The sequence below is a fragment of the Lycorma delicatula genome, chromosome 9, assembly GCF_047948215.1.
Source record: "Lycorma delicatula isolate Av1 chromosome 9, ASM4794821v1, whole genome shotgun sequence".
NCBI lineage: Eukaryota > Metazoa > Arthropoda > Insecta > Hemiptera > Fulgoridae > Lycorma > Lycorma delicatula.
The window spans coordinates 71836826-71850650 of record NC_134463.1 but is presented as its reverse complement, the minus strand read 5'-3'; the positions used below and the strand labels follow the sequence as shown (position 1 = coordinate 71850650).

Sequence of the window (13825 nt, the reverse complement as noted above, 5' to 3'; positions counted from 1 at the left end):
AAACATTCAAATAATTTAAAATAGCCAATACCTTGTAAAACATAAAAATCTTAGCATTTTGAGCATCAACATTTTTTAATCTCTCCACACACTTCCTATAACTGATCTTCAATGACATTTTGACTGACAAAATGGAGGGACTCAGATTTTGATGTATTTGTAATACAGATTTCTTAATTTTTGATAACCAGTGAGGTATCCTTTTGTTTCCCAAAGTAGTTATTGATCACAATACCTTTTATATTTCATGATACTTTATATTTCATGATTAGCTATAGCAACTGATCAATTATCAAATATGTATGTTATGGTATTGCAAAATCTAAGTCTCTCCATTTTAGCTATCTGTTGTTATTGAAGTTCAGCTGGAAGAAGTGTATGGATGGATTAAGAAATCTGGATTCTTAAAATGTATACAAACACACATTCGCATGTTCTGTGTGCATACATGTGTGTGTGTGTTGTGACTTTGTAGAGTATGATGGGCACTCATGGTTTCCATGCAGAACTAAGAACTTATCTTCTTTTCTTTGCTTTGGTTAAATGATTTAAATGAAAAAAAAAAAAAACAAATAGAAGAAAACAATAGTAAAAATTCAATTTGTTTTAACTATTAATTTTTTCTATAATTACAAAATATTGTCAAGTGATAAGTGGTACTTATATTTATGTACTTTTTCTATTTATTATGATTACATTAATTTATTTCTGTTAAATAATGCTATTATTTGATTTATTTTAATTTTACTATTTTTCATCTTTACCCTCTCTTTGGTTTTATTTTTTTACCAAAGAAATTTAAATGCAGGTTTTTTATCTATCTTTTTGTTTTATTTCTTTCTACTTTGCTTTAAAGTAAAAAAGAAATATCTTGTAATGAGTTTTTTTTATTTAAATAGTTTTGATTTCTTTTATTATTTTATACAATTTTTATTGGTTTAAGAAAGTTATTTAATTTACAGAATGTACAATTTTTTCAACTGTCAGTAATTACTTTGTTTAATCTAATTTTTTCTTTATTTAAATTTTATTTCAGTTCATATACTTTATTTATGATATCTTCTTTTGGCTGTATTTGTATTTTTTTCTGTAAACTTTAGTTTATATGTAGGGATTATAAAAATTATATAAAACCAAATCAGTCAATCTAGCAAGTGGTTTAACAAATTACTCAATCTCTCTCACTGTATCATAACATAAATATGATTTATTTTTTAACATTTATTTAGTTTGGATTGATTCATTTAACATATTATGTTTTGTAATAATTTTCTGTTTAAAAATATATATATATATATATAGCTAAATTATAAAATATAAAACTTATTCAGCCACTCCACAAAGTATAGGATTACGGATTAAAGAAACGAACATTCTTACTTTACTTTTTTTTCAATAAGCTTTTGGTCACAAACCCATCTTCAGTAATGTTTTATTTTATAAATTTTACTTTTTACATTTACACAATAGATAACATAATATGTAAAATATTATTGACTGAAGAAATATTTGTTCTATAAATTTTAACATATCATGTTATCTATTGTGTAAATGTAAAAAATTAAGATTTATAAAAAAAACAATACTGAAGATGGGCTTATGCCCAAAAACGCTTTAATGAAAAAAAATTAAAATAATAATTTTCTTTAATTCTGTACTTTAATTTTTCACTCGCAGTGATTTTTTAATAGCAAACTTATTTTTTAATAAATAAAAAATATTTAATCAATAATATTATATTTAGATTTTCATTAAATCCTGATAAAACGGTAAATAACATTTTTTTATGAAAAATGCTGAAGGAATATACGATAAACAATGAATTGTTGTCCAAAACTTAAATAAAGGAATGTAAGAAAACTAAACAATATTTGTTAGACTAATAAATTTTATGAATGAATTAAAATGATTCAATATAATAGTCTAATAAAGATAAACAAAAATTTATTACAATCCCAAATCTAGCATCCGGCTTCGCCCGTGCTCTACGGTTACTTGCGCTTCCCGTCACGATCAAAATGGTCATGGCTCGCTTCACTGTCTCTTCCCGCTTTCTCCCGTTTCTGTTTCCCTCACATCCCTTTCCCCTTCCTCTTCCCCAATGTCCCTTTCCTCTTCCTCTTTCCAGTTTTCCTTTCCCCATTTTCTCCTTTTTTCTTTTTTCAATTTTCCCCTTCTTCCCTTTTACCTATTTACCTTTTCCGATTTTCCCTTTCTCCCTTCTTCCCCGGTTTTTCGATGAATTTTGGTAAAGGTTCATTTTGCCGCTAAGCAGAAATCATGGTAAAATTCTCTGTTATTCCTAATTTAAAAACAAAGCCTTTTCCGGACACATGTTTATTATGAACTATTTCATTATTTTAAACAGAGAAATACAGCTGTAAAATTTAACGGCACTCTTCTGGAGCACTCACACACTCATTTTGTCGCTCTGCGCGCACACAGAATTAATATTAATATAACTTATTTGATGTAATAATAATACTTATTACTTATACTTATTAATATTACTTATTTGCAGACGTAATGAATTACTTCATTTCCATGCTTTTTACTTACACTTTTAATCTCAACCAATTTTTTTGCATCTGACATCTTCAATTTGCTTTACATATTCTAATTTTTTAATTCCATTTTAATTTAATTATTTATTTTAAATCTAATATTATTTTATTTAATTTCAATTTTTAATTATAATTAAATTTATTTAATCCCCTCCTCTTTCCCCATTTCTTTTCCCCCTTTCTCTTTACTTTTTTCTCTTATCCCTTTCCATTTCCTTTTCCTGTTTTTCCTTTTCCTTTTTTTATTTTTTCCATTTTCCCCTTCTTCCCTTTTTCGATTTTTCCCTTCTTCCCCGCGCGTAAATTGGTCCAGAAGTTTTTTAGTCTGTAGTGGACAAACATATCGGAAACATTGCAATGAAATCGTAAAATATTTAGTATAGCGTATATTACTTTTACGTCCAACAGATAGCGCTGTTAACATGAAATTTAGTTTTTTATTGATTTGAACCCCTTAAAATCAAAATTTCGTAAAATCCTTTCTTAGTGCACGCCTATTTAAAATTTCAAGTCTCTACCTATAATAGTTTTGGTTGTACGTTGTTTATGAGTCACTGAATCAGTCAAGATATTCTATTTTATATAAGAGATAATTAGCTAAATTTTACATACAGAGGATATGGATTATAAAAAAAATTAATTTAAATAAATAAATAAATATATATATATATATATATAGTAAAAATTCTACTCAATTTTATCAATCAATTGAACAAATATTTTCAAATTTATATTATTTAAAGCATTAGTTACTGCTTAAAACATCAGAAAGTTTTTTTAACATTACTGAAAACATATAAAGCTAGGATGACCATCGCTCTGAAGCTCGTGAACTTGGTGTAACCAAGGCCTTAACGCAAGATCTCTTGCAAGTAGATCACATGAATCTGCATATTCTCTTTCTTGAGGTTTGCAATCTCAGAATACCAGAAAAAATATTTTTTCCATTTATACTACTACCCACTGATCAAATTAATAAAATAGTATATATACTTAGATCAGTGAATTAAATTAACGGAAAAAAATTATACTTAATTTGTTTACATCCAGATACTATAAATTGAAAAATCTCTCAATATAATGTTACAAAAGTTTACATAGAATCAAGTATGTAAATAATTTTTTTTTACATACAGACTCTTAAGAAAAGAATCATACTAATCAAAGTAGGACTATGATCAGGAAATACCACTCACCAGTCCAAATTACTAACTTCCACCAGTTTTTATAAACCAATACTACAATAAATGAATAAAATCATTACTTACAGAAAGTTTTGAGTGTATGCAGTCTGATTTGACTGAGTACAAACGGCTAAAGTAAAGAGATATGGTAGCATTAGGATCAGGAGTAGTAATAATCACAGTGCAGTTTGAACCATGATAAAATTCAATCATGCCTTGCTTTTGCGTATAATTTCTAGAACACTCTGTAACAAAAAATAAAAATAAATAAATAAAAAGTACTGATTGTAATGTATTCTAAAAAATACAGGGTTCACTTTTTTACCATAAATATTAATAATTGACCTAACATAGTTTGAACCTCAAACTAGTACTGCTAGTTTTCCCTATTATGTAAAACTCATCAACAAAGAGATGAGGAGGGTGCTGTCTTCATAAGAAGGAAGCCACTATAAATCACAATGGTGATGATGAAATTCATTAATAGAAAATTAGAGTTGATATTTGAACAAAGATAAAGCTGAAAATGGTAGTAGTACCGATTTTTAGCCTTTGTGTCAATTCCTTTTGACTTCATTAATAACAAATATTTAATGGTCAGTAAAAAACAAAATATTCTAAGTGTAAAACTGATTCTGGATCCATTATAAACCACTATAACTATAATGATGTTTTCAAAATCAATGATTTTGAGAAACTTATTCATAAACCTAAAACCTTTCTTTTAATCTACTGTTTATGCCTCTTCTGACTTATTTTTATGTTTTTAATCAACATTGTTGCTTAGCATGACAGCATTTGTACATTCTTGGAAAGAAAAATTAAAAAATCTTTGTTAAAAAACAAAACAACTATATTTTATTGGTTTTGAAAGAACAATATGTAGATGATTTTGAGAAAAGGAGTACGCAGAAAGAGACTACTGATACAGACTAACAACATTTTTCCTTCATCAAATGAAAGAAAATTAAAATTTTTACATTTGGTCTTTTTTAAATATTTTTATTAATGCCTGATGGGTACTAAAACAAGTTACAGAACCAACAAAACAAAAAGAATGAGAGTAGCACTGATTTTTTTTAGCAACATCAGAATGTTCAGTGAATAAAAAATCAGAATAAAAATCATTTATTCTGATAAATGATGTGAATTTCTTGTCAATATTGTGACTGGAGATGAGACATGGATTAGATTGATCAATATTTATACAAAAGAATGATCACACGTGGAGCACACTCACTCACAAAACAAGCTCAAAAAATTCAAACAAATCAATTGATCAAAAAAATGATGGCTATCCCATTTTGGGACTGTAAAGGAATTTTATTAGCAGAATTTATAAAGGCAATTATGACAATAATCACATACTGTGAAATATTATAAAGCTTACAACACCACCTCACACCGCTACTAGCATTAAGGGTGAAAAAATTTATTTTGTTTATTTTATTTTTCAATCGTAAATTAATTTATAAATAGCCCTTGTGTAATCATAGTACAGCATTCAGTTTGGTTATAAACTTGGTACCGATAAAAGAAACTTAAGAGTATTATGGTATCAGAGAAGTTGTCAGAGTGTAGGTCCTAAATTAGCAGCGTAGAACATCATACACTCTAGGGAAATATCTCCACAGTTCTAGTTCTATTCAATCTTATATCAATGTTATTTATTATTAACTTTAGATACTTACATCACTATTTTTCATGTAATTATATTATTTTAACATGTCTTTGTAAATATAAAATGAATTATACAAATATTTTGGTAACTTAAACATGTTAAAATGGAAAAATTCACACACACACACACACACATACTAATAAAATGTTATAATAAGAAATAGAGCATTACCTGTTGTTTCATATTGCAACTTAAAAAGACTCCCCTTAGTCTCTGAATGCCTTACACTACATGTAAAACTTATCTCTAAGCTGTTTGTAAACACAAAAATATCATCAACTGAAGAATTTCTATCGCAGTAAGTCCAATGTGATGGTGCATAAAATCTCTAAAAATTAATTTTAAACAATTACTACATTTAATGCTACTACACATACTACTATATTTAATGCTACTTAATACCTGGCTTTAAAATTGTGGAATATGTCTGTCAATATATCTTAAATACAAGGTAAAATTGTATCTTAAAATACAAGGTATGTTTTTTAAGCAAGTTTCATTTTGATATATGTCCATTGGAGCATGGCTGTCATCGTTTCACACATGCGCACTGAGTAGCATGTATTGGCTTGCTACAGGTGCCATTATGTAATTGTTAGTCTTTGCTTCCAATTTCCTGAGCTTGTTTAAAATGCTTTTGAATATAGACAGTGCCACCAACTGTGAAATATATGCAGCAATTTGTTTCTTAAATGCAAGAGAAACAGAAGTTAATCAAAATTCATTGATATATATTATAGTAAAGTGTACAGGGATAATGTAATGTTCAATGGAATGGTGAGAATGGGAATGGAATGAAATGGGTCACGGCATTTAAAGAGGATCATACAAACATACACAATGTAGCAAGGAGAGGCCAACCAACCATCTGTCATTACTGATGACCTGTTGCAGAGAGTTAATGGAAAAGTCTGTGAAAATAGATGGTTTACGATTTCATCACTATGTAATGAATTTTTTAAAATTTTTTCCAAGTTTTCTTGGAAATTCTAGTTATAAAACTATGTTGGTATGCTTAAATTATTGGAAGTTGTGCTCACAATGGCTACCTAAAATTCAGACTGAGACAGTGCTTCTAATTTTCTTACAAAATACAGCACTGAAGGCGATCCATTTTTAAACCAAATTGTTACTGGTGACGAGACATGGGTGTCTCAAACTACACTGGAAACAAAACAACAGTTCATGGAATGTAAACACTCAACCTATCCCAAGAAAGTGAAGTTTAAGCAAACAATATCAGTATGATAAAATCATGTGCACTGTATTTTGGTATAGACAGGAGCCATTGCTTGTTAATTTTTTGCCTTATGTGAAACAATAAATGTAGAGACATATTGTGAGACTTTGACTAAACTGTGTTATGCAATCCAAAATAGAAGAAAGAGCATGCTCAGCTCAGGAATTGTGCTGCTTCACAACAATGCTCGGTCACACATGGTTTATCACATCCAAAATCTCATTGTCATTTGGCTGGGAACAAATTGATCACCCCCTATAAAGTCCTGACCTGGCGCTCAGTAACTAACACCACTTTTTCCTGTATTTAAAGCAGCTCCTAAACAGCTGTTGTGGTCAGCACAACAAAACAGCCGTACAGAAATGGTTATCTTCTCAGGCAGTGGATTTCTATGAAGCTGGAATGCAGAAGCTGATCACATGATGCAATTACTTTAGTGTAGTGGAAATTATATAGAATTGTAAATTAAAATCCAGGCTTTCAGGTGAATATAAATTTTTCAAAAAAATTTGCTTATTATTTTTTATATCAAATTAGTACATATTGAAAAAACATGAATTAAGGACAAATATGTAAAACTTTAAAGCTAAATTTAATAAATCTGCTCTTCTTATCATATAGATTTATTGAATAAACACACAGTGATGAAATGTAATGGGTAACTACATAGAAATATAAAATCATTTATTAATTATTTCAAATAAGTGGCATAATATCCCATGAACACAAAAAACAGCACAATTTATAATAATAGATATGCTATAATATAGTACTTATTATTTAAATCTATAATTAAGTTATAAATTTACATAATAAATTTTTAAACTTGATTTTACAGATGAATTACATAGATCAAATCAATCAGTCTGCATTATTATCTGATAAATTAGATAGACATAAAATTGATCTCCAGTATGATGATAGGCTTTTCATTAATTTAATTTGAGCTGAAAGCTTAGGTCTTCAGATAACTCAGCAGTATATTAAAACTGGATATATATACAAAAGGTAAAGAGTTCTGAAAGATTTTTTAACCTTAAATTTTTTTGTATATCTTTTGATAAAATTTACTTTTTTTATACTTCAGAAACTATATATAATCGACATGATACTGAAATTTTAGTTTATTGTCAGTAAAGAAAAGATTTATAGTCATAGACATCTGTAACGTAGGTGCACTTTTATGTAGGAATATTATTAAATTTATATTGTATTGAATATCATTAGAAATAAATTGTGATAAATAAATTATTATATAATTAATGAAATTAATGGTAATTCATTGTTTTAAGTGATTTGGTCTAGAAATTGCATTCTGTAGAGTTCATTAAGTGATGTGTTTCCTCACATGTTCAAAAAAATTGCATAGAAAAAAGGATTGGTTTAGATAATCCTTCTGACCTTCTAAAATTAATGATATAACCAAACAAAAACCAATTTTCAAAAAATGAATGAATTTTATTATTATAATTTCAAACACTTTTTATTTGAAACAAAACTTACTTTAAATTTAATTAGTGATGCTTTAGATCTTAAAAAGCTATCATAATATACAAAGAGCAACACAAAAGTCTTGTAATATAACTTTATTTTTTATAATTTTTCAAAATAATTTCCACAACACATTATACACTTCTCCATCTTTTAAAACTAGTCTTCAAAGAAACCCTGCTATGTTTTGTCGAGATTTGGGCATTCTCTTTCTTCCAAGCCCTTAGGAGATCATCATCGCTCGTAAAATGTTTTCCTTTCAGTCTGTTCTTCACCTGAGGGAACAGCATGAAGTCATATGGGGTGAGGTCAGGACTGTAAGGAGGGTGCTCTAACAGTTTTATTCCAGTTCTGGCCAAACGTCAGAGCAAACTTTGGAAAAGTGTGTTGGAGTGTTAGCGTGGTGAAGAAACCACATATCCATCCTTGAGTTTTTCTGCATCTTCTTGAGAGCTTTGACAACTTTAGGAGGCATCTTCAGAATACAACTTCCCTATAACTGTCTTCTGAGTTTTCAACACAACTCGTTCTAAAATTCCTCTCATACTAAAAAATTTCCACTATTCTCTTCTTCACTGATCTGGTTTTTTGAACAGCCATGGGAGTCTCCTCATCTTGAAGATGAGGAGACTCCCATGGCTGTTTGAAACACCCATGTTTCATGGGTGTTCAAACAGCATGGGGAGCCATTTACATCCACAGAATCAATTGATAAAAAGACAACATTGTACAATGACAGTTATTTAAATTATGGTTATTACCTCATTGCATGGAAAACGACAGTGCGTTGTTTGCTTTCAAGTCCTCTCCAATGAAAGCATGAACCCATCAGAATTAATTTGACACTTGGAATTAGACACCTGGGCTCTTGGAATTTTTCGAAAGAAAATTACATAATTTGAGATAGTTTCTATTTGTAAATCAAACTATACAGATAAAAATACACTTGAAGTATAAACCTTATCTCATAGCATTAAGAGTAGCTAAGATGTCCAAACCCCATACAATTGCACAAAACCTCATATCGCCTGCTGCAATTGATGCAGTTAGTGTTTTAATAAGAGTGGAAGAAGCAAAAGATTTGAAAAAAATTCCACTTTCTAATAACACAGTATCTAGATGAATCAATGACATGGCTGCCGAAGTTTAAAGTCAGATAATTCAACAAGTGAGTTTAAGTGAATTTTTTAGTATTAAGTTTTATGAATCAACAGATGTAACAAATATTTCTCAGATTATCTTTTGTGAGATATGAATGCGACAGGGACAGGGGACAATATGTTGTTTTGCAAATCAATACCTGGTCATGCAGAGGTCAAAGTCTTTTTGATATTTTTTATGAAGCTGTTAAAAACTATAACACAGATTGGACAAAATGTATAACAGCATGTAATGATAGTGCAAAGGCGGAATGGACACACTGCCTCCTTCACAGACATGCTCCTACCACAAAATATGCCAGAAAATCTCAAACAAATTCTTTGTAAAGCTGTAAAAATAGTTAATTTTATTAAAAGTCAACCTCTACAAAATAGTCTGTTTGTTAAGCCATGATGAAATGGGCAAAAAGTAAAAATCTCTTTTCCATACAGAAGTCAGATGGTTATTAGAGACAAAAGTGTGAACCCAGTTATTGGAATTGTGAGATGGATTAGTAATATTTTTCCAGGATAAACAAATGTCATTCTGAATGTTTTTACAGACAGTAAGTATATGTTGCTGTTGGCTTACTTGGCTGATGTATTTTCGTATTTAAACGATTTGAATGTAAATTTACAAGGACATGATAAAAAATTTAATTAATGACAAAGTTCATGTTTTCATTAAGAAATTTGATATCTGGATTATTGGCCTTCAAAGCAAAAATTTTGATATGTTTTCAATCACTTTCAATTATATTGAGAAAAATTTGGATGAAGATGACACTGTTATTAACCACAGTTTGGATAGCATCAAGGTGCATTTGCATGAGCTAAAAATTTAATTGGTGGAGTGTTTCCCAGAAGATAAAAATGATTTCTTGAAGAGATGGGCATTGAATCCATTTTGTGAAAATGTTGTTGCAGCTGCTAAGTTACAATTTGAGATTCACAAGCAGCTCACTGAAATGTCTGCTTGCATAATTTACATTTACAAACATATCTAAATCTTCAGATGTGAACTACAATTCACATCTGAAGATTTAGATATGTTTCGGCTTGCTCATCCAAGTGAATATGGAAATTTAGTCACAGAAGTATTGAAAACATTAATCACTTTTATCACATTTTACCTCTGTAGGAAGGGTTTTTCATCTATGGTTGCTCTAAAAACTAAATACAAGAATCATCTTTAATCACTTGAAAATAATTTGCTTTTATGTGTTTCTAGCATAAATCCACGCATGGAGAAACTTTTAAATAAAAAACAAATGCAACTCTCATTAATCTATTTTCTTTGCACATATAGTGAATAAATGTTAGTAAAATGTTTATAATAAATGATTTTTTCTCATAAAATGATTTCATTATTGTTTACATGTAAAGTTGTAGGCTAATTTTGTAACCCCCAGATTGAGAAACACTGTTCTAGAGAGTTACAATTTTTTTCTGGTCATGAGTATTTCAATTCTACTTCAGTTTATTCTTGTACAAGGGTCATTCAAATATAAACCGGAATTTTACCGTGTGGATTGAGGAAGAGCAGTGAATGTGGTGGAGAGCTGTGGGTAGTTAGTTGGATATGTGTTGAGGGGAGCAACTGGCCAGCCACGCCCAAAGGTCATGTTCTCACATCAGTAGCAGAATGTCTGAGCAAGACGTACCATCACCTGTTGTGCAACGAATTATAATCCAATTTTTCACCAAGATGTCAAATATTTTGACTCGACTCCAGCCACAGTCTGAAGATATTACTCTGTTTAAAACTCAAGTTTTTGACTGGACCAAAATATTTTGAAGTGGCCGTGATGCAGTGGAGAACGAAAGACACGAATGGCAAGGTGGGTTCCATGTCTTTCTCACTGAGGCACAGAGAAATGTCCAGTAAAACATCTATCAGCAGCTTCCGAACTGCTTTGAGAAAGAAGAGGCATTCTTGGGTCATATTGCGTAACGAAACATGGGCCCACACTACACCTTGGAAAACAAGAGAACAAGTATTGAGTGGAGGAAAATTGGAAAGAGTTTCCACATGATTTGTTTGGTGAAAGAAACTTTAGGAGGGGAAATATTCTAAGACAATACTGCAGTCAAGTATTATGTGTGGAATTGGTTGTCAGGGTGGCCATTTTGTTTTTTGTTGAAGGAATCAGGAATCTGGTGGAGAAAATGTATTTCAGTTGAAGGAAAGTATACAGAAAAATAAAGTAATTTATTTGCAATTTTATCTAATATCAATAAAGCTACATAAACTAATTCTGGTTAATATTAGTACGGCCTCTGTACAGTGGATGCCTTAGAATTAATGATCATTTTGAATAATAAATGATGACTTAATTAGTTTATGTAACATGATTTTATGTCATTTGAAGTCAACACAAGTCATCAATTGATCATCAATTAATAAAGTGTCGATCCAATAACTCTTGAAACAAATGCTTCAGAAAAGACAAAAAAAAATTTGTTTATTTGTATTAACAGGCCAGATGCAATTACTTTTTATAATTTAGCTGCAAAGAATGCAGACATAAATAAAGATGTATGACTTTTGCCTGTTTAGCAATCTAAAAGATCAATATACTTGGATTTTGTATGAAAATCCAAACAAAAATTACTCACAGTTGCAATTTCCAAACTTTCTGGAAAAAAAAAAAAGCAAATGCTTTCTAAGACAAGTTTATATGGAAGCATCCAAATGAAGAATTACTCCGACAGTAATTCAGATTGGATCATTAATTCAATAATGAATCAGATTGGATTCTGTATGATCCTCCAGTGTAGGACTGTAATTCCCCTACTGGAGATATCCAAATGGAATGTATGTAGCAGGAACACTTTGTTCCTGCTACACACAATGATACTGGATTGGGCATTATTTGTTTCAGATCATATCACACTGAATAAATTAAAAAGAGACGAAAATAGAGATTAAAATAAGATTAAAAAGAGATTAAAAAATAAATATTGTAAAAGTTTCATAATATATAGTAATTTTGTTTCAGAGAAAAAATTTGTTTCAGTTTTTTTTTAAACCTGTTCAATATTTGTAGGAGGGTTACTTTTTTTTTCAAGGTCCGATCGGTCACGAAATTAAAACCACAGTGAAATAAAAAATTTTTTATTTATAACAAGTACTGACATAGTTATGCTATTTCTCTACATAGTCGCCACTCCGATTTAGACATTTGTCATAGCGTAGTAACAACTTTCCAATACCCTTGTCATAGAACGGAGCCGACTGTGTTTTCAGCCATGTTTCTACGCTGGTGTGCAGCTCAATGTCTGTACCAAAATGTTGTCCTCCTAGCCAGCGTTTCATGTGAGCAAAGAGGTGAAAATCGGATGGAGCCAAGTCCGGGCTGTATGGTGGGTGATCAAACACTTTCCAATGAAAATGCTGCAGGAGCTTCTTTGTTACAGCTGCAGTGTGTGGCCGAGCATTGTCATGGAGAAAGACAATGCCTGATGACAACACTCCTCTCTGCTTATTCTGAATTGCCCTTCATAGACATTGAAGAGTCACGCAGTATGAGGCTGCAGTGATGGTCGTGCCACGTTCCATGAATTCCACCAAGAGAACTCCATTCCGGTCCCAGAACACAGTAGCCATACACTTTCTATTGGAGAAGATTCGCTTGAACTTGTTTGGTTTACTGGGAGAATGAGAATGCATCCACTGTTTGGATTGTTCTTTTGTTTCTTCAGTTTTGAAATGGACCCATGTCAAATCAATTTTGTTCAAAAAATCTTCTCCTTCATTGTGGTAGCGCTGAAGAAATGTTAGGGAGGCGTCCATTCTCATTGTTTTGTGATGGTCGGACAGCATCTTGGGAACCCATCTCGCACACAGTTTGCAGTACTGAAGTCTCTCATTCACAATGGTGTAGAGAGCTGACCTTGAAATTGCAGGGAACTAATCACTCAATACGGAAATTGGGAACCGACGACTTTCTTGAATTGCCTCATCCACTCGCTCAACGAGATCATCGGTTGACACTCGCTTCCTTCCTTCTACTTTTTTTAACCAACTAGCATACAAAATAGTACATACAGGAATAAAGTATATTACAAAAAGAATTGTGTAATTGTTCACTTTTGCTTTTAATTTTTAACTTATACTGACCAAATTCTACTATGTGATACAAAACAAAACATATGAGTAAAATAAAATACTGTTTTGGGTGAAAAATTTATTATAAGTTTATATATTTTTTTAAATATTGACTTTTCAGTTTAAAGCAAAATTTAGACAAAATCTAAATCTAATTTAAATTTTTGATTTATTTTATCAACAAGAGGTCCTTAAGGTAATAACAGTGAAACTAAAATTTTTAATGTCCTGTTCAAATTTCTGTTACAGAAGTATCAGAAATATATTATCTACGAGCAATGATGCCACAATTGATACATGAAGTGTGTGCACAGCATTATAGCAAAATCTAAACAAGCACCTTCCTCAGAATTGCATGGTACTGATTAACATTAATATTGTAATAATTTACAGTATAAATGATTAGAAAATCATT

General features: G+C 30.4%; 1 protein-coding gene across 1 annotated transcript in view; it reads right to left on the bottom strand.

The window, feature by feature from the left end:
- The window catches only part of LOC142330195 (cubilin homolog), a 170094-nt gene that overhangs the window by 21440 nt on the left and 134829 nt on the right, over window positions 1-13825 (bottom strand). Inside the window, exons 27-28 of the mRNA XM_075375320.1 lie at window positions 5601-5757; window positions 3833-3993 (exon numbers count right to left, since the gene is read on the bottom strand). Of these exons, the coding sequence (XP_075231435.1) occupies window positions 3833-3993; window positions 5601-5757 (318 nt within the window). The remainder of the gene's footprint in view (window positions 1-3832; window positions 3994-5600; window positions 5758-13825) is intronic.